The sequence below is a fragment of the Cyclospora cayetanensis genome, unplaced genomic scaffold (genome assembly GCF_002999335.1).
Source record: "Cyclospora cayetanensis isolate NF1_C8 unplaced genomic scaffold, CcayRef3 CcayRef3_contig_161, whole genome shotgun sequence".
Classification (NCBI taxonomy): domain Eukaryota; phylum Apicomplexa; class Conoidasida; order Eucoccidiorida; family Eimeriidae; genus Cyclospora; species Cyclospora cayetanensis.
The window spans coordinates 44,568-65,809 of record NW_020312105.1 but is presented as its reverse complement, the minus strand read 5'-3'; the positions used below and the strand labels follow the sequence as shown (position 1 = coordinate 65,809).

General features: G+C 55.6%; 3 protein-coding genes across 3 annotated transcripts; 1 reads left to right on the top strand and 2 right to left on the bottom strand.

The window, feature by feature from the left end:
• Positions 1–3,899: 3,899 nt before the first annotated feature.
• Positions 3,900–14,481, top strand: LOC34624123 (polyhomeotic-proximal chromatin protein). Its single transcript, XM_026337055.1, has 7 exons — positions 3,900–4,143; positions 4,451–4,879; positions 5,182–5,282; positions 5,576–5,893; positions 6,195–6,369; positions 13,149–13,168; positions 14,467–14,481. Exons 1-7 carry the CDS (start codon positions 3,900–3,902, stop codon positions 14,479–14,481), a joined length of 1,302 nt encoding a protein of 433 aa, XP_026192840.1.
• On the bottom strand, positions 10,440–13,044 carry LOC34624122 (heterogeneous nuclear ribonucleoprotein 1). Its single transcript, XM_026337048.1, has 6 exons — positions 12,763–13,044; positions 12,313–12,444; positions 11,848–12,146; positions 11,545–11,706; positions 11,050–11,105; positions 10,440–10,909 (listed from the first exon to the last, which is right to left on the bottom strand). The coding sequence occupies exons 1-6, from the start codon at positions 13,042–13,044 to the stop codon at positions 10,440–10,442; spliced, it is 1,401 nt and encodes a 466-aa protein (XP_026192833.1).
• A 2,123-nt stretch (positions 14,482–16,604) lies between the features above and the next one.
• On the bottom strand, positions 16,605–20,831 carry LOC34618689. The gene is made up of 8 exons (XM_026337054.1): positions 20,658–20,831; positions 20,285–20,450; positions 19,933–20,042; positions 19,404–19,484; positions 19,133–19,194; positions 17,321–18,899; positions 17,165–17,219; positions 16,605–16,936 (listed from the first exon to the last, which is right to left on the bottom strand). The coding sequence occupies exons 1-8, from the start codon at positions 20,829–20,831 to the stop codon at positions 16,605–16,607; spliced, it is 2,559 nt and encodes an 852-aa protein (XP_026192839.1).
• Between the last annotated feature and the right edge of the window lie 411 nt (positions 20,832–21,242).

Genomic DNA, 21,242 nt, shown 5'->3' with positions numbered 1-21,242 from the left:
AAGGAGGAACCGTCGTGTGGCTGCTGCGGCTGCGACGCCGATTCGCCCCTAGAGCTTCGCGCGCAGTCGGGCGGCTGGAGAGCTCGTAATAATGCTTCAGAAAAGTTCACCAACAGAGAGGAAAACACCTCCTACGAGGCCAGAAACACGCTGCATGTACCCTCTGTCGCTGTTGTTCCCCCAGGCAACCCGGTCTTGCTGCTATACCACCTCTCGCCCGCGTGAAAAAAGAGGTATAGGTATGTATATAGATATATGTATGTGGAGGTGAATTGCGCCTGCTATCGATGCTGTAAAGTTCGGAATCACTGCGCGGCTATAAAGTCTCGGCGGGACGGCAGCAGGCGCAGCGGCCGAGGCAGAAATAGAGGCCTTAGAGAGCCGCTGTTTTTGCAAGGTTCCCTCTAGGGCGTCGTCAGTGCGTGCCGCTTCCGGTAGCAGTGCAACGCGCGAACCTGTGGACACACCTGTTGGGCAGCAGCACCCACGAGTGGGTACAGCCCATGAGTGGAGGGCTCGTGGGGCCTCTATCCGCTAATTCAGGGGTAAAGTCTGCAGAACAAGGGAAAGATTGACTCCCAATGGGGTTTCCGAGGTGGCACCGGGTGGCAAGCGCTCCAAGGCGCAGCGTTTCTCCAACGCCTCGTGCCGATCTTGAACGAAGACTGGATCCTTGGGCAAGGCCCTGAAGGCAGGGGCCCCTGGAAACAAATACCGGACTGCTGGACGGAGGAACGGCAGACGGGGCAAGGGAGGTTGCGAGTGCGAGCTTGCGGAATACGCGAGCCTCCAGGCCTCTTGAGCCTCAAATTGAGTGCAGAATATAGAAGCAGCACGAGGTCTCCAATAATATGTGACAAAGGGAGCCCGCGGCAGGGCCAGCTACAAGGGAGGGGAGGTATATGCCGTCCACGAGGCAGTGCAGCAGGGGCAAGGGGCTGCCAGAGTTCGGGGCGTAGGGTTTAAAAATGAGGAGAGACGAACGAAGCAAAGAACCGCAGAGGTTGGGGGATGTTGGCGGAGCCGAGCATCCACATTGATGAATTGAACTGCGCAGCACCACGAGGCGTCGGCGAACAGCCGTGGGGCTATAGGTTTTGAGGCGTCGCACACCTCAGCGAAACAGGACGGCAGACAGGAGGCAACTACTCCACATATTTATTGCCACTCTGATTGATTTGAGGGGATAAGGGGCGGACGCAGAGAAGGCACGCCGCTAGCTGCGACGGCAGCACCACACGCAGGGCTTCGTCTGTTGTTAAACGACCAGCAGCAACAGCAGCAGGACAGCAGCAGCAGCAGCAGCAGAAAGAGGAGCCTCCTGCTGTCCCTTCTTTTCCTTTTAGAATATTTTCCGGAGCTAGATGACCGGAAAACCTTTCGATTTTAGAGCCGTATAAACTTTAAATCATACCAGCCACTTCTCAAAGGCCGCCAGCTTTTCTCCGGATAGCTGCGCACTCCGCACTCTGTCGACGCTTTCAGGCTGTCTGCACGCCACGCAGACGTTGCAGCTTCTTACACCCTCCAATCAATTTAATTCGCGTTTCCAGGCGTCATTTTTACCTTTATGTTATTCAGTTAGGCGAGGACACGCACCAGGCGAGCAGACACTACAAAGTACGCAGCTCCTGCAGCAAGACCGTGAGGCAGCGCCCGCTGCAGGCCAAAAGGCCTTACTGCTACCTTCTAAAGTAGATCCGAAGAAGCCGAATGAAGGCACATTCTGTACCCGTTGCCTCAACTGCTTGTTCATTTAAAGACAATTAGTGGCTGCTGCAACAAGTCTCTGTTTAGTGCGGTTGTGGGGAACACAAATTAGTAAAGATCGACGCCTATAGGAGCCCCCATACTTGAGCTACGTATAGTCGTCTTAGTGGAAAGAAACGGGCAGCAAGGCCATGAAGCGGCCCTAAAGCCTGTCGTGGAGGCCTCGCACACAGCCTCGTACTACTATCTCCTGACGCATTCCACACCCACTGCAATTTAGCTAAATTGACAGGGAAGTGCCTTCCTACTTATTGCCATATTGACAGTCTTCGTGGCAATACAGATAAGCTCTGCCTAAATGAAGGAGTATGAAAGGCCGAATCTACTCGCGACACGTCTAGGTCCGGTCACTCAGTGCAGGCACTGAGCTCCTCAGAGCTGCCTACACGCTCTGCGTGCCCTAGATTTGAAATGCCCACAAAGGATTCAGCTTACGAGTGCTATCTACTGTTACGTCGTGTGTCTGCTCAACTACATCTGACAGCATCCAAAAAGTGAGCACTGGCTGAGAGTAAGCCGGTGCCATGCATTCTCAGAGAGAAACACGACGGTGAAAGTGAAGCAATACAGATTATTTGGGTAAAGTAGGTCATCCAAATTGAAGAGTCTTTAAGTCTTAGCAAAAAGTGCTGTGTGCTCAGAGGGTTGAAGCCATGAAACTGGCTTTTCCACAGGAGAACAAGTGCAAACTTCTGGCCAATAACAGATTAAGGGGCAAACACCACAAAACGGATGAACGGCTCGCCCTGACACCGCTTCTCAATGCCGGCTTCTGCCTGCTAAATTGCTAATGCCGTTTTTATGTGCTCTGCAGTTGGCACTGTAGAGTCAAAGCCACTTCCACACCGAAACGGCGAACACTTGAGTTTACCTCTAAGAGCTTAAAGGTGCTATCAAAGGAGATATATTATGAGCGACTCATGTGGCATGCCTTTAAACAAAATAAAAAACATGAATTTCAGTGTAGCATAGGGGCTGATCGATGAGGGAGTATTGAGGCTATCTGAATAGGGGCTGATTCCGAGTGTACTGCGAAATATGTGCGCCTGTTACTATGTAGTGAGATATTCCGAAGCCTATGCGATTTAATTTTCCGAGACACGCAAGAGAGAAGGCAGGGAATGTTAGACATTCAATCGCGTCCTTGCCACCAACAGCTGTGGCTGCAGGTGAAAACGAACACACGGGCGAAGAAATCACAACATCTCAGATTTGCAGACAGCGCATGGGTTCGATGTGCCCCGTTTCTGCTCATTTAGCATTCTTTGTTGCCCTTCTAGCCTGTCTGTACGTGCAGTCAGCAGCCAGCTGCAAAGCGCTCACTCGTAGCTGGGCGGCCTCGACGCCCGATGTAGTCGGCGGTGAAGATCGCTGCCTCTTCCTCGCAGCGTGAAACGCCACCTCTAACCACCCCTTCTGCGAGTTAGGAGAACATAAGTTGTGTAATGCCTTTAAAAAACCTTCTTGTCCTCTCCCTCCCATAAAAGCCTGCACAGCGTACCAGCGGCATCCGGTGACTCACCGCCGCCCTGCGGCACGCGCAGCGTATCGACTGTAAAACACACCGAACACATCCTGCTGATCCGCCTTCTTTTTACCACCAGGTCGACTTTAGGCTCTTTCACGTGAAAATTAGGGACGCCACCACAAGCACGCGCACCAACGGCTTATTTGCGGGAGGGGCAAACATTAGACCGGCCTTTGATGCAGTCCCCCGGTTGAGTCATGATCTGGGGCAGCGGCTGGTGTTCTCGCAACTCTCTGCAGTTTCTGGTGTCCGGATTTTCGCTTCCCTTGAAGCCATCCCTCTTTGGTAAGCCCAGACTCTGACGCCCTCCGCCTCTTCTCTCCTGGGGCACTGTTGTGCCTCAGGGGAGGTCAACAGCGGCGCACCTCATGAGCACCTAGGACATGCACACGTCTTATCGGCTACAGGCGTTGGTTTTTCATGTGTGTGGATGCCAGTGAGAGTGTGTATCTACCCAGCCGCATCTCACATCGGTCCTGCATAGCAATGGAATATATGTGCTCCTCTCTGTCTTCTGCAGCCAGCAGGGCGGTCGCTCACCTTGCCCCTTGTCCTTTAACACCTTCGCTCACACGCGTTTCAAGGTTTACACCCAGCAACAATGATTTCCTCCGTTTTTCACCCACAGGAACAAATGAAACCTGGAGCCTCGCTCCTAAACCAGAGCAGGCCCCACCCTCAGGAGGTTATTGTCTCTGAGAAAATCAGGCCTTTGAACACCGCCAATGCAATTGAGGCAGGCTTACCTGTCCTGGTGCAGCATTCCTCCTCTATGATGGCTGCTCAACCCGCAGGGCGACTTATCCCCACCAATGTGCGGCCACCCCAGTGCCTCGCGGCAGCAGGTACAGCTTAGCAGCAGAGAAGTAGCTGCACTGGCGTATCTCTGAGCCTATGCGCATGCAGGAATCAATGTGCATCCCTTGTCTCTGCTACATCTTCACTCTGAACCAGGCAGGACCCTTTAGGCTTTCCTGCCGTTGCGCTATCTTGCCGAGATCTACGAACATTCCTCTGTATATTGCTTTCCTCCCTTCTCTTCGGCGTGTTCCCACCTCCCCTCAGCCCTACCCCTGCTATCTATGTGTGTGTGAACCCCGTATATTTCTTTACTTTCCACCCGCTGCTGCCGTTGTGGATGTGCTATCACAGCGGTTGGCAGCGCCTACATCCCCCCTGCACTCACTGGCTCTCCCTTCTTTCACGCAGCGCCATCGGCGCCACCGTGCATATCCCGAAATCCAAAGGCCCCTACCCTTGCTGCCCTGACACACCGGCTGGGAGCTCCGATATTCTCAGAGGAGGCAGCAGAGATCAAAAACTGCGCCGGGTTCGACGGTCAATCATCCGAGCAGCAACAGCAGACGGAAGCAACAATGAGTAATGGCACGCGGCTTAGAGGTTTGAGCCCGATTCAAACAGGTGTCTCTTGGCCCCCTCCGAACTCTGTGTCTGTGGACTACGGCAATGTACGCAGTGCCATGGATGCCGCGGGCACGGCGCTCGCGGGCATGAGCTGCGTTCTGCCAACAAACAACGGCAGCGGAGGTCTCTCTGTCATCTCCGTTCCCAGTCACGACGGTGAGGTCTGCCACAAACTGAGTCTGAAATAGGCTCTGGTGGAGGGGGCGAATGGTGTTCGGGGCTGCTGGGGGATAGAACAGCAAGTTCTGGGGCCTACGCGCGAGTAAAGGACTATGGCGTACAAAGCCGAAATTGGCTGAAAGAGAAAGAGGGGAGTGCGGGCACGTTCGTGGCTGTATACGCACCGGAATCCCTGACACCGCATTCAAAATGGACCTTAAGGCGGCTTGTAGGGCCTTAGCAGCAGCCTTGGATGTTCCTAAGTGCCCTGCCTTCTCTGTGCCTTCCTTCTGTCTCAGCGCCGTTGTACAACAAAGTAGCAGAGGATCTCTCGCGATCTCTTAAAGCGATGGGCTGCTTCTCCGTCGCAAACAAGACGGCCGCCGCCCTCAGCAAGCAAGTAAGCAGAGGCCCCCACATCCCTGCTGTTGCTCGCCTTCAACACAAAAGCAGTTACTCCCTGAAACTCATGCGCCGTGGCGCGCTTTGTCTGTATATATCACGTGTTATCCTATGCTTAGTGGATAACGCGTGGCGCCTCAGGCGTGGTGGTGTTGCAGTGCACTGCCAGTGACACCACTGCGTATCGCTGCACAACAGGCAGTGATCTGCTGAAGGAAAAGAAGCACCGCGATGCTCTGGGTGCCTTTAAGCGCCAATCATACCTGTGTCTGCGTCTTGCATGTCTCGCAGTTGCTGGGGTCCACAAAAAAAAGGGAGCAAGAGAAACAGAAGCAGCAGGCGGATGCAGCAGCAGCAGCAGCTGCTGCTGCCGCAGCGGCGGAAGCGGCCAGTGAGAGGGAACGACTGGCTAGAGAGGCAGAGCAGAGGGCTAAAGAAGAGGAGGACGCTCGTAAGCAGCTGCAAGACATGGATGTATCCCAGCTGCTTTGTTTGGCGGGACCCTCTCCTGCACAGATCAGGGAGCAGCGCGAACGCGAGGCGGCCATGTGGAGAGAGCAGCATGTGCTACAGCAACAGCAGCAACAACAAATAGAACAGCAACAGCCGCAGCAAGGCATGATGATGCAACAGCACATGCAGTACACACACCAAGAAGCCTGGAACAACTCGGAGGAGCAGCTATACGGTAAGTCCATGTCCCCGTGGCACGCGTAAGCATAGTATTTCGCTGTTCTTGCTGCCCTTTCTGCTTAAAATAGTAGACAGCACTGGCTGTTAAACTGAGGCCGCTCCCTCCACCCATACAGTGAAGCTCCGTAACCGGACGTCTGCTGGGGTTCCCCCATTGTCTGCGTGGTGCGGTATCACTGGCTACAAACAAACACGAATCCTAAAACGAGACGCATAGCCGCAAGAGTTCATAGCTAGATTGGCGCTTGCTTGTGTTGCAACAGAGTATCCTACGGGTGAGATTTTCCAACAAGCAGACAGGGAAAGCCTGCGGCAGCAAATCTTGATACAGGAGCAACGCATAGCACAGCTGCATCAGCAGCTAATGGAACATCAGGAAGCGAGGGAGCAGCGCCGACGACATGCAGCAGCCGCAGCTGGTGTGGCTGCAGCAGGGGGCCACTTCTCGCAGGGCGGAAGCAGCTCGCGACAGACTTCATATGCGGAGAGAAAGCTGGAGAGCTTTGCATCCCGTGACAGTCAACAGCTCACAGCTCGCCACGCTGGCAACTCTACAAAAGAGACCAGTAGGCAATGCTCGGATGAAAAGGCAAAGGTATGCAGATGCACACCTAGGTCAGGGGTTCTCATGTAGAAAGGAAGTGATACGCCCAAAGGCTATGTAAGAGGATAGGAGTGCACACCCAGTCACACACAAGGGTGCACACTACGAATATCAGACACTGGGGGAGGGGCAGGCAGAGGAACAAAGCAGCTTAGGGGATAGAGAAAACGGATGCTTGGATGAGGTGCTCCTTCAGTACATATGAAAGTAATACACACCTTTTCCCCTGCTTAGAATTAGTGTCAAGTATCCTGCTGGCCCTCCACATCTTCGTGGGCTTCCTGAGGGTTTCGAAGCTTTCTGATTCCCGTGCCTCTCCCTCACTCTGTCTCGATGCCGCAGAGAACCGATTTGACAGCTTACTTCTTTATGCCTCTCTGACTGCCATGTATGGATGCATGCTGCATTCGCATTGAATATTTGCTAGGTTATGCATTTCCTCGGTGTGCCTGTGATGTTGCTAATTGCCTTTTGTCGTCAGCCTCTGACAGTGGACGGCCTCTTGGCACAATACCTCGAAACGAACGGCTTGGAACCGACGCTTTTCCGTCGCATACGCAGTGGCGTCTACTTTTATGGACGCACCAAGTTGCTGATGAAGGTACAGAGGGGGGAGCTCAGCTGCATGGCTCTTCACCTTACTCACGAACAAAAGCAACATCAGCAGCAGAGGTTTGTATCGATCGATCGATTCCTTCGGGAGCAGGGTGTCGGCAGCAACAAGCCCTATGTCTCCTAAACGGCGCGTGCCAAAAGCAGAAATTAACGCTACACCCCTGTCTTTCTTCCATTCCCGTCATAAGGAAGCTAAAAGCTCGGGTTGGAGTATTGGTAGAGCACAAAGCAGCCGATAACAGTACCACACACGCATTTTCTTGCCCTCTTTGAGAGGGTGTCTGCATATTTGTTGGGATCGGTGGCGATAGGGCACGAAAGGGGGGTGCCCTTGAGTCTGCAAACGGTCCAGGCGAGGCCCCCTGCCCATGGTCCTATGGAAGAGTGTCTAATATTTTATGATACATTCAAGCCATCGAAAGATGGGGAGGAGGCAGCCTACCTTGCGTGTGAGCCGCCCCTTCATAAGCAGAGAAGCCCTCGTGCAGCCATCACCCTGAATGGGACCTGGTTACAGCAAGAGGGACCTCAAAGCCGTGAGAATGAACGGCTAGTGAAAGAATGCCCAGAAGAAGGCGAGTGAGGTAGGGGTCGGCATAATACTACTCCTGACAGGACCTCGTGGACACGAAGGGTGTAGAGCTATGGTGGAGAGAATGGAAGCCTCCAATGCTACACCTGCCCTCTCACTAAATAGGATTTCCTAATGGGAAATTCGATTTTAGCATTTGGTATATTCTGTTCCCATACAGGCGTCGCCATACGTTGAATGGAAGGCGCCACGAGATGGGAAGGGCACCGCCAATAATCTCGGGGGAATGACGGTGGGCAGAGTGCCGCTTGTGAGTGGGATAGACATAGCCCCTTTGACAGCTCCAGGGCTCTCTTTTCCGTACGCTTACATACCTTGCTCAGTCTTAACATTTTAAGCATGCAACAGAATGATTGAGATGCACAGGCACGGTACCCACCCGCGCCACGATCCTTCTTTCACGCTGAGACAACGAGCTTGCAGAAAAACCTTCCGCACGTGCGGAGAACAAGGCCACACAGAAGCCCTTACGAGGGGACAAGGGGGAATGAATGTAGCACCAGAAGAGCCATAAAACTGAAGTAAGCTGCTGAGCTTAGATCTTTAAACAGTGCCAATACAAGGCATCGCCAGCGACGGCGTTCAACGCACTAGACATCAGTGGAGCGCAAAGAAAGTGGCAAATACGTAGCAAGCATCGAAGACGGCAAGGAAGCACAAACTGCGTAGGAAGAACAATTACATAGAAGCAAGGGAGTAAAACAAATAGGCACATAACAGTAGGGCGCCATTGTCAATGGGCCGCCTGCAGAGACAGCGCAGCACAGGGCCAGGTACGAACACCTCCAACATGAGCGCACGCCTTCTGTGTTGCGCCTTCAATTCCAAGGGCCACATCCCCAACCTACAGGAGATGGTCAACCCCATCTGGAGCAGCTACGAAGCCGACGAAAGCATAGCATCGCTATTGCCTCTTCCGTTTACCCTGCACCCATTCGTCCCTGCGTCTAGAACCCTCAGCCGTCTCTGCACTGCAAAAGCACGGCCTTTCTATTTTAACGATGGACGCGGGGAAGTAAAGGGGTACCCAGTTCCCGTAGGCTGATGTAATGAAGAGGCCCCCACGGCCCAAGCAGGGCCCTATGAGACCCTGAGCAGTGCACGCCTAAAATCCACTTGTCGGTTCTGCCAACCGCAACTGCAACAACCCCAGCCACATGAACTAGAGAATACGGGTGCAAGTCAGCCCCCTATGCACCATGTGAACCAACTTTGCTTCGGAGTTTACCAGGCGGCCACAGGCTGGTGCCTCACTGTCAAAAAGCCGCAACCTCGGCCTAACCCCAACTTCACCTAAGCCTCGGAGAACCCTACACTTGGCGTCCTAGCCACCCCGGAACACTGGACAGCATAGTTTGCACTAATGCACACTGTAAACTGTCAACAAAATTCCAACACCCACCCGCAGCCCCTCGACCAAATACCGCCTTGCACGCCATAAGCCCTCATGGGTGCTCCTAGCCTGGCAACGTGTGGCACCTACGGGTAGGCCTTTAAGAGCCCCTCTACCCTACATTAGAGTGACTTCTTCCAAGACCTAAAACACTAACATTTGCATTAAGCCCCCAATCCGTACACAGAGGAACCAAAGGGATGCTGTGCAGGGCACCAAACCGGCCCAAATCTACCCATTACTGACTAGCTGCCACTTCTATCTGCTGTATTCTCTAATGGTGTCGAGTGACTAACACTGCTGCCTGCTTCCCCAGAGGGCCCTGCATGCGCTGCATACAAAGGACCCCAAGGGCGTCCGTGTGCTATTCCTAGCAAAGCGAAGCATAAAGAAGCTGTCGGTCTGAGTCTGACCCTAAGCACAGGACCCTGCAGGGCCTCTAATACCACTCAGCTAGTACAGATCATCTCCTCGCGTATACAAAAACCTCAGGGAAGGTGAGGGCTTTTCGCCCAGTGCCCCTCATAATGCTGCTCGGGTAATTGCCCTCTGAGGGTTGCAATAGGTGCAAACACATGGGTGCGTGATACACAACTGTATTCTAACTTCCCGCCAAGTATCACTCACTACTCCAGCAACAACTCAAGGTAGCGCCGCTGCAGCTGCTGACACTCCCTCGCTGAGCAGTGAACAACATCCTAGGGTAAAGCACTTGCTACTGCTGATGATGGTCCTGAGCTGCTGCTGGTGCTTTGCTGCTGCTGCTGCTGCCACCATCTGCCTCGCTCCTGCCTATTACGGCAGCAGCATATACTGCCTGCCATCGCCGCCTCTCCCGCCGGTGCCTCTTCTCTGCCTCAACTTAGAATACGCTGCATCTTGCAGCGGTAGATAAGTGGATATATGTGTTTGTATAGAACCTCCTTCGCTGGCCTAGTGGGGGCTTCCTGAGTCTAAAGCTGTCGCTACTCCTACAACCGATCTTCCTGTCCGCTCTTATTCTTTCTCCCCTCTTTATATATATATATATGTATCTTTATTCATAGCTTCAAGCTCAGCCTTACTGATGCCGCTGCTGCTGCCGCTACTATGCAGCTGCTGAAGCCACTACTGCTGGTATCTTTGCTATTGCAGCGGGTGAAAGCTCTGCAGATAACCGGTGAGATAGAACAGCCCTACCATGGGAACGAGGGGTGCCCCTCGATGATCTTCCACTCTCGTCGTATTGTCGACTGCGCTTCTTCTGCTATGACTGCACTTAGTATGGCTGGGATCTTGGCTGAGCCTTCGCCACCCGTGCCCTCATGGCTCCCTGCACATCGTACGGATCTGCGATTTGAGGCTGTTCTGTCGCGCCGGGTTGGTGCGCGTAGACATCCTGGGCACCCCCTGCAACCACGTAGCCGTATCCTTGGGGAACATACATTCCTCCGGAGGCCCCTGCATACGCAAGCTGCTGCTGAGGCTCTGCTACGGGATAGTAGGCTCCGCCGTAAGCGCTCGGCGCTACTGCTGCGGCGGCTGCCGGCGCAGCAGCAACCGCTGCAGGCGCAGCGGCAACCGCTGCATGCGGGAATACTGAATAGGGATCTTGAAGAGGGCCTCGTCCGGGGCCCCCTGCAGCCGCAACGGGGTGCATAGCCATCTCAAATGGAACGAATTCCATGGCAGGCCGCATGGATCTCATCATCATCCCGCCTTGAGCGCCAGGAGGAGGCCGTCGGGGAGCTGCACATTCCACGCAGCTTCTACACGAAGCACTGCGCTAAAATGCCAGGAAACCTGCCGCTCTGCACGGAGGGTGTGCGCGTTTAAACTGAGAAAAGATACGCGTGGCAGTCCTACAATCAACAACGAAAAGGACTTACGGGGTCTCCCGCCTCCGCTAGCTGCCTCGGCTTCTTTTTGGTTCTTCATTTCCTCTCTGCACCGCACGACAAGAAAACCCCCCGCAAAAGCGCAGAGTCTAGGCAGTTCCGCGAACACGCGAAAGCACCCTCCTGGCAAGAAACCTTTCTCACCTACAACTTCCCACGACCCAACACACGCCACACACACATCTAGGAGGCGCCGAGCGAGTGACCCCCCTGCCCCTCCCTTCCCTGTCACTCCCTCCTCCCTTCCCTGTCACTCCCTCCTCCCTTCCTGTCACTCCCTCCTCCCTTCCTGTCACTCCCCCGCCCCTTGTACACGGCAAAAACTCGCAAGCAAACAAAGCCATGGCCAGTGGACAAGGCGCACAACCCCCACTGGAAAATGCCGAAGCGGAGACGTAAGAGGCTGCACGCAAGCGCCGCCGCTTCGAGGCCACATAAAGGCCTTTCCCCCTCTTTCGCCTTGCAGGAAGAGGCACGAGAACTCACTTATCGACCGCCTTCTTGACCTCGATCACGACGTCTCCGAGTTGGTGGTGCCCGACGGCCATCTTGGCAGAGTGCGGGAAGGAGAAGACTAGGAAGCCAAAGCCCCGCATTCTTCCCGTCATCTTATCGTAGAAGAAATCAACGCGTCTGACCATTCCAAACCTCTTTGAAAAGAAGGCATGGATGTCTTCTGCGCAAAAGACAGCACGCCACTCTCCAGAGGCTCGCTCTGAGGGCGACAAGAATTCCGTCGCGCGCGCTACTTCTACTACGTGTGAGCGGAGGAGCTGCACACAACTCAGCCTCCAACCCCACATCCAAGCTTCCAAGCGCCCACCTGTCGTCATTGTAGGGGGGATGCCTCCAATAAAGACCTTGCACTCCTTTTCTTCGGGATCGTCCGAGGGAGGTGCTGAAGAAGGGACTACAGCTCCTGGCGCAGCAGCAGCTGCTGCTGCTGCCCCTCCTTCCGTGGTGCCTGCGCCTTCCTGCCGCTGCGGCGAGGAACCCCCCGGGGGCCCCCCCCCGCGTGGCGGCAAGCCAATGGGCCCTCTTGATCCCGGGTAGAACGTCGTACGTGGCACTGCTCTGCGCAGCTCGACCTGACACACGCAAAAAAGGCAGCATCACACGCACGCCTCTGCAAAAATGACACACGCAATAAACGGCCGAGGGGCGAGAGACCCCTGTGCGCAATGCAACAGCGCCACAGCAGGAAATGACTCCGATCTTCGACCCTGTCCACCCTCTTTTCCTGTCTGCACGCACCTCGTTCCCACCAATGGTATGGGGCCCCATGCAGTATGCTCGGAGGGTTTCTTTCTCGGTGTTGAATGTAACAAAGCCAAAACAGCGGCTCCGATTGAACTTCTTGTCAAACATAACGACGGCACTGCGCACCTGCACAGATCTCAGAAAGGCCCGAACACCTAAAGCTCCCAAAAAGAAGAGGGAAGGAAGGGAGGGAAAGATGAGAGGGAAGCCAGCCATGAGCTCCGATGCGGGGAGGGGTGGTGTGCCCTCGCCATGCAGACGACGAAGCAGAGGGCTCCGCGGCCGGAATATGTGCTGCACGTTCGAAACTAGCGCTGCTGATGTGTGGCAGTGCGTGCGAACGAACGCCTCAGCAGCCCCTTCAGGCAGCAGGCCTGTAAGGATTTGTGTCTGTGGTGGCAAGAAGGCGGAGCTCCTCCTCTAGCTCTTGTTTTTTGGCCTTACCGCGCCGTATTGTTTGAAGTAGTCCTCCAGTTCCGCTTCGGTTGTGCTCGGGTTAAGGCCCCCCACGAAAAGCTTGCAGACGTCAACAGGCTCTCTCTCGAGGATGGGGGGGGGCATACCTGGACCTCCAGGGGCGAATCCGGGAGCAAGCACAAGCGGCACAGGGCCCAAGGGGGCCCCTGGGGGGGCCCCTGCCATCGGCGGAAAGGCCCCCGGCACCAAAGTGGCGCCAGGGGGCAAGGCTGCTCCATCGGGGCGACTGTATGGCACGGGGACGAACATCCTGAGGCTCGCTGACAGTAGGGGGGGTGCGGGGGGGGTGGCGCGCGCTGTGCGAGAAAAGGGGGGCACAGGTTCCTGCTCTTTTCGGCCTATCACGGACGCAGAGAGAAGAAGAGAACAACAAGTATAATCAAGGGGGATGGCGCTCTTGAGCTGCACGAAAGCGCTTCTTCCGCCTGCTGCTGCAGACTCCGCGTTGCTTTCGGCTCGGCGGGGGCCTGGGGTACGCGGAGTGAAGGCAGTTGTTGCGAGCGTCTAGGCCTTTCCAGTGTGAGCACCAAAGCGGCAGCTGCAAATACAATAATAGCAACTGCAGGGGCAGGACCAGTAGCGCCCTGCACCTTGCAGGCACCACAGTAGCACTGGGTAAAAGACGCTGCGACTACCGAAACGCCCGTGGAGATGCCGCAGCACCAAACAACGAGACACCTAGGAAACAATAGAGCTCTATCAATACTCTGAAAGGCCCAAATACACAAACAAACAAGCGAGTCTCGCTAGGAGGGCCCCTACCCCTCCCCGGCTCCTCTAACGTCTGCTACGCTGTATGGAATGCGTGGCTTTGCAGGGGCCGCATGCGCAGCCGTGGCTTTGCGGGAGCCGCAGCTACGGTCGTTGCAGATTCGCACATCTGGATGATAGGCCCTCGTTTTCCTGGGGATTAAATACATAAATGACTGCTCTTTCAATGGGCGCAGAGTTAAGAGCAGCAACACCAGCCGCCACGGCAACGGCGGCCCTTCCCCCCCCGCCCTGCGCGATTTTTTCTCAGCACCAGTCGTGTAACCGCACATTCTCCGGCTCACGCCATCAGGGAGTGCTGCGGAGGTCCTAGGGATCTTAAAGGACGCCTGGCCAGGCGGATGAGTGGCAGCCGCAGAGGCCTTTCCGTCGACACGCACAGACTACGGAGCGCCAGGGCTTTGGAATGTGCGCTCGGCTGCTGCAAGCGACCAAAGCCGCTCGCTTTGACGACTGCCGCAGCAGCACACTGAATGCGGCAGTCACGCCAAGGGGAGCGTCGGCGACGTTTCAGGGGTATCGCCTGAGCAAAACAGGCGCGCCTCTTAAGGGGCCGGGGGGGAAGCGGCAACGGCAGCGCTGCTACGATGGAAGGCGAACGCCACGGAGGCAGTAGCAGCCGTGGCAGCCATGCGAGCAGCAGTCGCGACCCTGTATGTAGCCGGCTCGGACGCTTGGAGAAGGACTGTTCAACTCGCCAGGCGTTCCGCAGCAGCAGGACAGGCTGGGATGTCAAGCCGGAGCAGTCAGTGACTTCTGCTATGAATTACACGCGCTGGCGCAGCCGGAGTTCAGACAGGGGCTTCTCAGCAGCAGCAGCAGCCTCTGCCGCCTCCTCCAAGCACCTGAAGGACGAGAAGGGCTCGTTTTCCTCGGCTGCCGAGTTGGGAGCTGCTGCAGCAGCAAGAGCAGTAGCGGACGCTGCAGCAAGCGCTGCGGGTAAGGCAGACAAGGTGAAGCGCAGCAGGCCTGACTCGACGAGTGGCACGAGGAGGCGTCGCGCGGAGGATCCGGGAACCTTTGAATGGGGTCGTAAAGAAGTTGAAGCAGATGACAAGGACAAGAAGAATCACCACAAACCGGGTAGGGTGGCTCCTGCAGAATAGCCTGCTGCTGACGTTGCTGCAGTCGTTGCAGCGTTTCCTGCGTCGTCTCTTTATGCGCCGCTGCTGCTGATGGTCCTGCTGCATTTCTGGGTGGTGTGCTCTCTACGTGTGTTGTTGTGCAGCGCTGAAACCAACCTTTGAGCCGTCCGGCCTGCTCGCTGAAGACTCTGGAGATCCTGCTGCCACTTTAGAAAAGAACGGCGTCCAACTCAAGGTAGAAAACAAGCATAGGCCACTGCGGCTTCAGGAGTGCTGTGCAGGTGCAGCAGAATGGCAGCGGCACTCTGCCGCAGAGGTTCCGTACGGAGAAAAACAGTTGGAGCTTCTTTGTGGTCAGAGCACGTGTGCGCTCTTCACACGTGGCGCTTAGCAGCCGCTTTCGGATGTTTCTGTTGCTGCGCACGCAGCATGCGCCTCCTGCAGATGAACAGCTGCCGGACAAGAAGTGGCGTTTGTATCAGTTCAAGAAGAAGCACAGGAAAAGTGTCGCCTCGGCTGACGAGGAGCCCACAAGTCCGTTTTGTGTTCCCTGCAGAGCTTGGTACTACCTCTTGTTGCCTCTGCATGTGCGAAGGGCTGATGTCGCGCTAAGTGTTTTAAGGCCTCTATCTCGACTCTATTTGCACTCCCTTGCCACCTGGCTGCGTCTTCTGCCGAGAGATACAAGGCAGCAGAAAAGGCCGCCTTGTATCTCTCGGCAGAAGACGCCTCTTAGAAAGGACTTTTAGCATTCCGTAGCTCCTAGTTAGAAGAGCTGCAAGAGCTGCGTTCCCTTCAGCTGTTTTTCACGCCCTTCACTTGGCCTTTGCCTTCTTCTGCCCTGCATGCGCGTCGCAGAAGTCATGCACGTCCATAGGCGCTCGTGGTTTCTGTTTGGAAAGGATTCTCGGGTAGCGGATGTCCTACTGCTGCATCCGACAGTATCGAAGCAGCACGCAGTGCTGCAGTTCAGGAAGCGGTTCGACGCCGTCATGTAAGCGGAGGCTGTTTCAGGAGCTGGTTGCATGGAACCTGCTTTCTTCCTTCCTCGCTTGTGCTTTTTTCTTGCCCTGCAAAATAGTCGGCCTCCTTGCGAGAAAAGCTGACGCTGCCAGTCTGGCGCGCATGCTAAGCGCTCGTGTCTGTGCGTGTGTGCGTGGGGTTGGTTGCGTGCGACTACTTGGGGTGGATATGCAGAAACGTCTGCACTCGTGTAGAATATTTCTCTGTGTGATTCTCTCCGCCCTAAGGTCGCCTCCCCTGCCAAGGCGTCCTCTCGGCACACAGCTGAGAGTTTGAATCCTCTCAGAGGACAAGGGTCCTGCTGCATCTCTTTCTGGCGCTTCTGCTGCGCTGTTTCTGCTGCAGTCCTTACATCATCGACTTGGAGAGTACCAACGGCAGTTTCCTGAATGATGAACGCATTGATTCCGCGAGATACATTGAACTGCGGTAAAAATCGCAAACTCTTAACTTCAAGCTCGCAACCTTCTGTTTGAAGCAGGTCGAAGCCAGAGCAGCCACGCACACGGGCCTGGCAGTAATGGAGAACAGCCGCCGACACCGTGTGCTGTTGCTCGCGCTGCTCTTTTCATGAGGTCCGTCGCGGCTTTCGTGCTTGTTGCTGCTGCTGCAGGGAGGGAGACACTCTGCGCTTCGGGAAAAGCACACGCGAGTTTGTGCTGCTGCACAGCGGCAGCGTCGATGTGCAGATGACGTATGAGGAGTTTCTCCAGCAGAGGGACTCAGAAAAGCAGCAGCAGCCGCAGCACGCGCGACAGGCATAGGGCCTCCTGCAGCACTAGCTTTTCGGATACGATGTGTTTCCCCCCAGCAGCGGCATCGTATATGTGACCAGCATGCTGCTGCCCCTGCGAGGCGGTGTTTGGCCGTCACCCAAGTGCGTGCCTGACTGTGGAGTCGCTTGCTGGCAGATAGCCGCAGAGCTGCCGGCTAGGCGCTGGCTGCACCATCAGCTGCCGCTGCGGATGTCTTGAGTGGGAACTCTTCTCTGCGCGTGCTTTTGGTTTGACCACACGGTAGACGCACAGCACGGAGTGACAAGCGGAAAGTAGCCGCATCAGTAGGAGCACTAACCGTGGGAAACTCATGACTAGCAGCAGCCATAGTTGCACGCCAAGTGCACATAGACACGCGGCACTGGTCTCCGGCTAATTGGCCGTGGGCGGCTCGCAGCCCTAAGAGAGGCGTCGCCGTCTGCTCCTCACGGCGCCACTTAGCTATCAAAAAACCCCCTTCTTCGCTTGGTGCAGTAGGAGCCACAACTAAGACAACGGGAAAGGCATGGGGTCACCACCGTCAGCAGTAGCCGCTGCTGCTACATTTGAAAACCAAGACGCGGCCATATGCCGCTACAGCGAAAGCTCCAGGCGGTAGCCTAGTATAGCGACACTGCTGCAGGTGCAACTCCCTGTTGCCGCCAGCACCATCATTTCTGCGGCTTTTCGGTGTACGTTCACCCTACAAGGGCTGCAGGAGTTTCTTTAAGACACGGCGACCGCAAACATGGCACTGCAGGACGGTCGCCGATGTAGGCCCCCAGCATTCCTGAAGGCAAAGAAGCTTCACACATCTAGTGTTTTTCCTGCAACTTGAGCACTAACGACTGCAGCAGCAGCGGAAGCATCGTTAGTTAGTGGGCTACGTACCTTGCATGCCGTATGGCCGCAGATGACAGAACGCAGCAGCTGCCCTGCACCGGCACAGATGCGACATGCCGACACCCCCAACGTGCCGTGTTTCTCTTCGGGCTGCTGCGGTCTGTGATCGTGCTGCACTTGTTGCTCTTGCTGTTGGTCCTGCCGATTTGATGCGGGTGCTGCTGCTGGCAGTGAGTCTCCTAGCGGCAAGACAGTGCCTTCTTCAGCTTCCGCTGCGGCACCGAGTGACGCCTCCTGCGCCTGCTGCTCCTGCTTCTGCCGTTGTTGTCGTTGCTCTGAAAGTTGGGGCACTGCAGTTTGCCTGAGGATGGCATCTGTTTTATCACCAATCAAGTGGCCAAGGGCATCAGAAAATGGAGGGCCTATATACGTCTCTGCTATGCGCCGCAGTATTTCAGCGCGGCGCTGCAGCACCCCTAGCAACACGTGCCACCTCTCCTGCTGCTCGTGCTGTTGCCACTGCTGGTCCGAAGCAGCAGCGACGGGAGGAAGAAGAAGCAGGGCATCGCACATGGCTTCCATTATGGTTCTATACTGACGAGCCGCTCCCAGTGTGCTTACCCTCTTGGTGCCGCTGCTGTCATGCGGTCCTCTTTGCTGCTGTGCCGGGTGATGCGGCCTCTCTACGGCAGAGATCTGCTTCAGGAGGCTGCAGAAGGCCGGGAACTCTTCTCCCAGTTCCTCCTTGAGGCTCCGGAGCAGCTGCCTACCAGTGTCTCGTGCTAACTCTTTGCTGCTGCTGCTGTTGCTACTGCTGCTACTGTTGCTACTGCTACTGCTGCTGCTGCTGCACCGGGTAGAACTTTCGGCACATGCCTCATCGTTTGGGCTGGAGTCGCTGGCCTGCCGCTGGGGGGGGGCGTGTAGCACAGGCATCAGCTGCTGCTGGCGCTGTTGTTCTGGTGGTGAAGCAGCAGCTTTCGCTGCTGCTGTGGGAGGACCGCCATCGGGAGCTTTCGCACCAGGGCCAAATCCAATGACGGCATTCGTTAGTGACACAAGGGATGCTGAGGCTGCGCCTTTTGCCTGTGAGAACAACGCCCGCTTTTTGAGGGGCCGAGAGCCCTGTAACACGAGCAGCCGACGGCTTGAGGCTGCAGCGACTTGAGATTCCGCAGTCTCGCAGCTGTTGGTGCTGCGGATGGATGCACCGACATCAGCGTGGTCCTTCTCATGCACGCTAGTAGTACTCTGCTGTGCCGCTTGCTGAGAAGCAAGGGGGCATCCAGCAGCCGCACGAGCACCTCCAGTACTACCATTACCTGCAACGGCCGCACCAAGAGCAGCGCTTGGCTGCCGCCTTGTTGCTGCGGCAAATGATCCTAAGGCTTGCAGGGACAGAGGTATACCCCCCGTCTCTTCCAGATCGTCCCAAGAAAATGCAGCCGCCGGCAGCGGTACGCCGGCCTCCCTTAACGTCCTGGAGCTTGCATCATCCTTCAAGGATGCAGGAAGAGCAGCAAAGAAGTCTTTAGCTACATTCACTGCTGCGCGCAACTCCAGAGGGCGCGAGAGTGACGCTCGCAGCCAAGCTGAGAGGTCTCGTTGCAGAACATTCTGCGCGAATCTGAGCGACACAAAACATGAGGGCGACTAGAGTTGCAGCATGCATTCTGCTGTTGCGAGGCTGGTCGTCATAGGGGAATGTGTACACACACATACACACGCAGGAGAAATAGCATAAGGCATGTTCCGCCACAGAAGTCCGACGAAAGGCAGAATAAGGAAAACTGGGAGGCACAGGAAGGCGGGGTAAAGGCAGCAGCATACAGAACGGCATTCATTAGGGACTAAACTCACCGCGCGTCTGCTAGGACTACAAGCCCAAAGTCTTTGTTGTGGCGACAAATGCGCCCTGCTGCCTAAAGGAGCCAACAGCAACCGCAAGGAAAACGGCTCCTGCTACATGGACTTGAAAAGGCTTCGCTAACCCCCCACGGCAGATCGCGGGAAAAAACGCACCGCACAACAGAACCACAGCAAGAACAGTGCCACCACGGCTACCTGCACCCCAACAGCTGAAGCGATAGTGGCAGCGGCAAAAAAGAGGCGAGTGAGTGTGTCTCCTGACCTGATTGACAGCTCGCATTGCTTCTTGCCGATACCATTCGCTGCCTGAAGGGCAAGCCAAATTTGCGTCTGCGGCCACCCGCTGTATATGGAGGCAACACACGCACAAAGTAGAGGCGAAAAGATCTCTCCCCATCAACCGCAAGACTAACCAATGACGGAAATACGGATGAAAAAAACGCAACAGACTGGCCAGAGCGATACAGGTAGAAGCTTAGGGCTAGGAACACGGGAGGGTTGTGAGACCTGCGAGAGGCGTATGGATATGTATACATGTGCAGGTATAAGAATAAGTGCGTATATGCGTATTTTGAAAATGTGTGTGTGTGTCTGTGTGTGTGTGTGTCTGTGTGTGTGTGTGTGTGTGTGTGTGTCTGCATGTGTATGTGCGTATGTGTCTGTGTGTGTGTCTGCGCGTGTGTGTGTCTGTGTGTGTGTCTGTGTGCGTACGTCTGTATGTATATTGACACGTATATGTGCTTGCATATGTATACATGTATATGCGTGTGAATGTGCATCTTTAATGTCACCTGCTCGTCTAAAAAGAGCCGCTTAAGCTGCACCCGCGGGTCCTTGAGGGAGGCGTACGGGACACCACACACTACCACACATCTGCAGTAGCTGTCCCCTATGTCTAAGCCTGAGGAAGCCCATACGTCAAGCAATGAAAACGCTTGCAGGAAGCGTGACAGCAGCTTTTCGCAAGTGGCGGCGGCAAAGGGATGCGTGCGGGGCGTTGCATGCCTTTTGCCGCATGCAGGAGAACCCAAAGACACGCGTTTGCATAGGTGCACAGCAAGCCGCTCCAGGCTGCTGCACGGGAGTTAGCTACCCCTTGCACCTACCCTCGGCAATCTTGCCCTTGCAGACAGCGAGTAGGACGGCCCCAGTGGTCTGGCTTTGCTGCAGCGCTGTTGATTTGCGCTGGGCAAGCGCCGCCGTGTCCTGATCGATCTGTTGCTTGAACTGTTGCAACACAAGCGGCAAGTCTGCAGCTCGCCGAGGCTCTTTGTAGACCGCCTTGCTGGCCTTGATCGCGGAGAACCAGCTGCTGCCGGCACCTTTGCACAAGAAATCGTAGAGTGTATCCAGGTGTGAGTACGAGGACAGGAAGACAAGGACCCCGCCAAAAACTCCCCGGCACAAGCGGGCAAGAGTACACGATAAAGCACTCAGATACTCCACACTCTCTCGATCCTACGAGGACACACGCACGCAGAAGCAGCCGCGAGTCGGTCCTAAAAAGTCGGCGAGCGCTGCAGTGGTTGGATGCACTGGTGCTGGCTAAGTAGGCCTCCGGAGCTGTCATTATAGGGATGGAGCCATCCACACAGGTGCAAGAAGGAGCTGGCGGGCTTGGTGAGAATACCTTATAGACGGCAAGAAGTTGATGGCCAGCACCTCCACTGTCTCCTTCTGCCTCGTGCATCTGCCATTTGTGATTCTTGCAGCAGTCTGCTGCCGCCCGTGTGGGGTTCGCAGAGGTGAGCAGGATGCCCTTGACTTGCTGAGGTCCTGCAAAGTGCTCGCTTTCAAAGAAATGAGGTATCCGAAAAGAAGCCGACCGCATGCGAGCGGCTAAAGGCTCAAGGGGGGCCAAGGTTCCTGAGGGTAGACGCACCACACAAGCCTTGCACAGGAACGCCCTAAACTTTTCTGCGTGCCTTTTGCAAGCACGCTACAGAACGGAAGCTAGAGATATGCCGGAGTTCGAGCGGCCCTTGAAGGAGCCAGGCAGATAAAGCAGCAGCACGTAGCGGCAAGTTGCACGGAGGAGCAAGCCCCCAGCAGCGGCAGTGACAGAAGGAGCCTCAGAGCTGCAGCCGCAGCAAGAGAAGCA

Bases quoted from the DNA above. Each gene is read 5' to 3' on its own strand.
- LOC34624123 (XM_026337055.1), top strand. From the start codon at position 3,900: ATGATTTCCTCCGTTTTTCACCCACAGGAACAAATGAAACCTGGAGCC. The intron at 4,144-4,450 runs GTACAGCTTAGC...GTGCTATCACAG, and splicing joins CCAGTGCCTCGCGGCAGCAG to CGGTTGGCAGCGCCTACATC. The intron at 5,283-5,575 runs GTAAGCAGAGGC...CATGTCTCGCAG, and splicing joins CCGCCGCCCTCAGCAAGCAA to TTGCTGGGGTCCACAAAAAA.
- LOC34624122 (XM_026337048.1), bottom strand. From the start codon at position 13,044: ATGTTCGTCCCCGTGCCATACAGTCGCCCCGATGGAGCAGCCTTGCCC. The intron at 12,445-12,762 runs GTAAGGCCAAAA...AGATCTGTGCAG, and splicing joins ACTTCAAACAATACGGCGCG to GTGCGCAGTGCCGTCGTTAT. The intron at 11,707-11,847 runs GCTGAGTTGTGT...CTTTTCAAAGAG, and splicing joins GCTTGGATGTGGGGTTGGAG to GTTTGGAATGGTCAGACGCG.
- LOC34618689 (XM_026337054.1), bottom strand. From the start codon at position 20,831: ATGCACGAGGCAGAAGGAGACAGTGGAGGTGCTGGCCATCAACTTCTT. The intron at 19,195-19,403 runs GTCAGGAGACAC...TGGCTCCTTTAG, and splicing joins CAATGCGAGCTGTCAATCAG to GCAGCAGGGCGCATTTGTCG. The intron at 17,220-17,320 runs GTACGTAGCCCA...CTTTGCCTTCAG, and splicing joins GCGGCCATACGGCATGCAAG to GAATGCTGGGGGCCTACATC.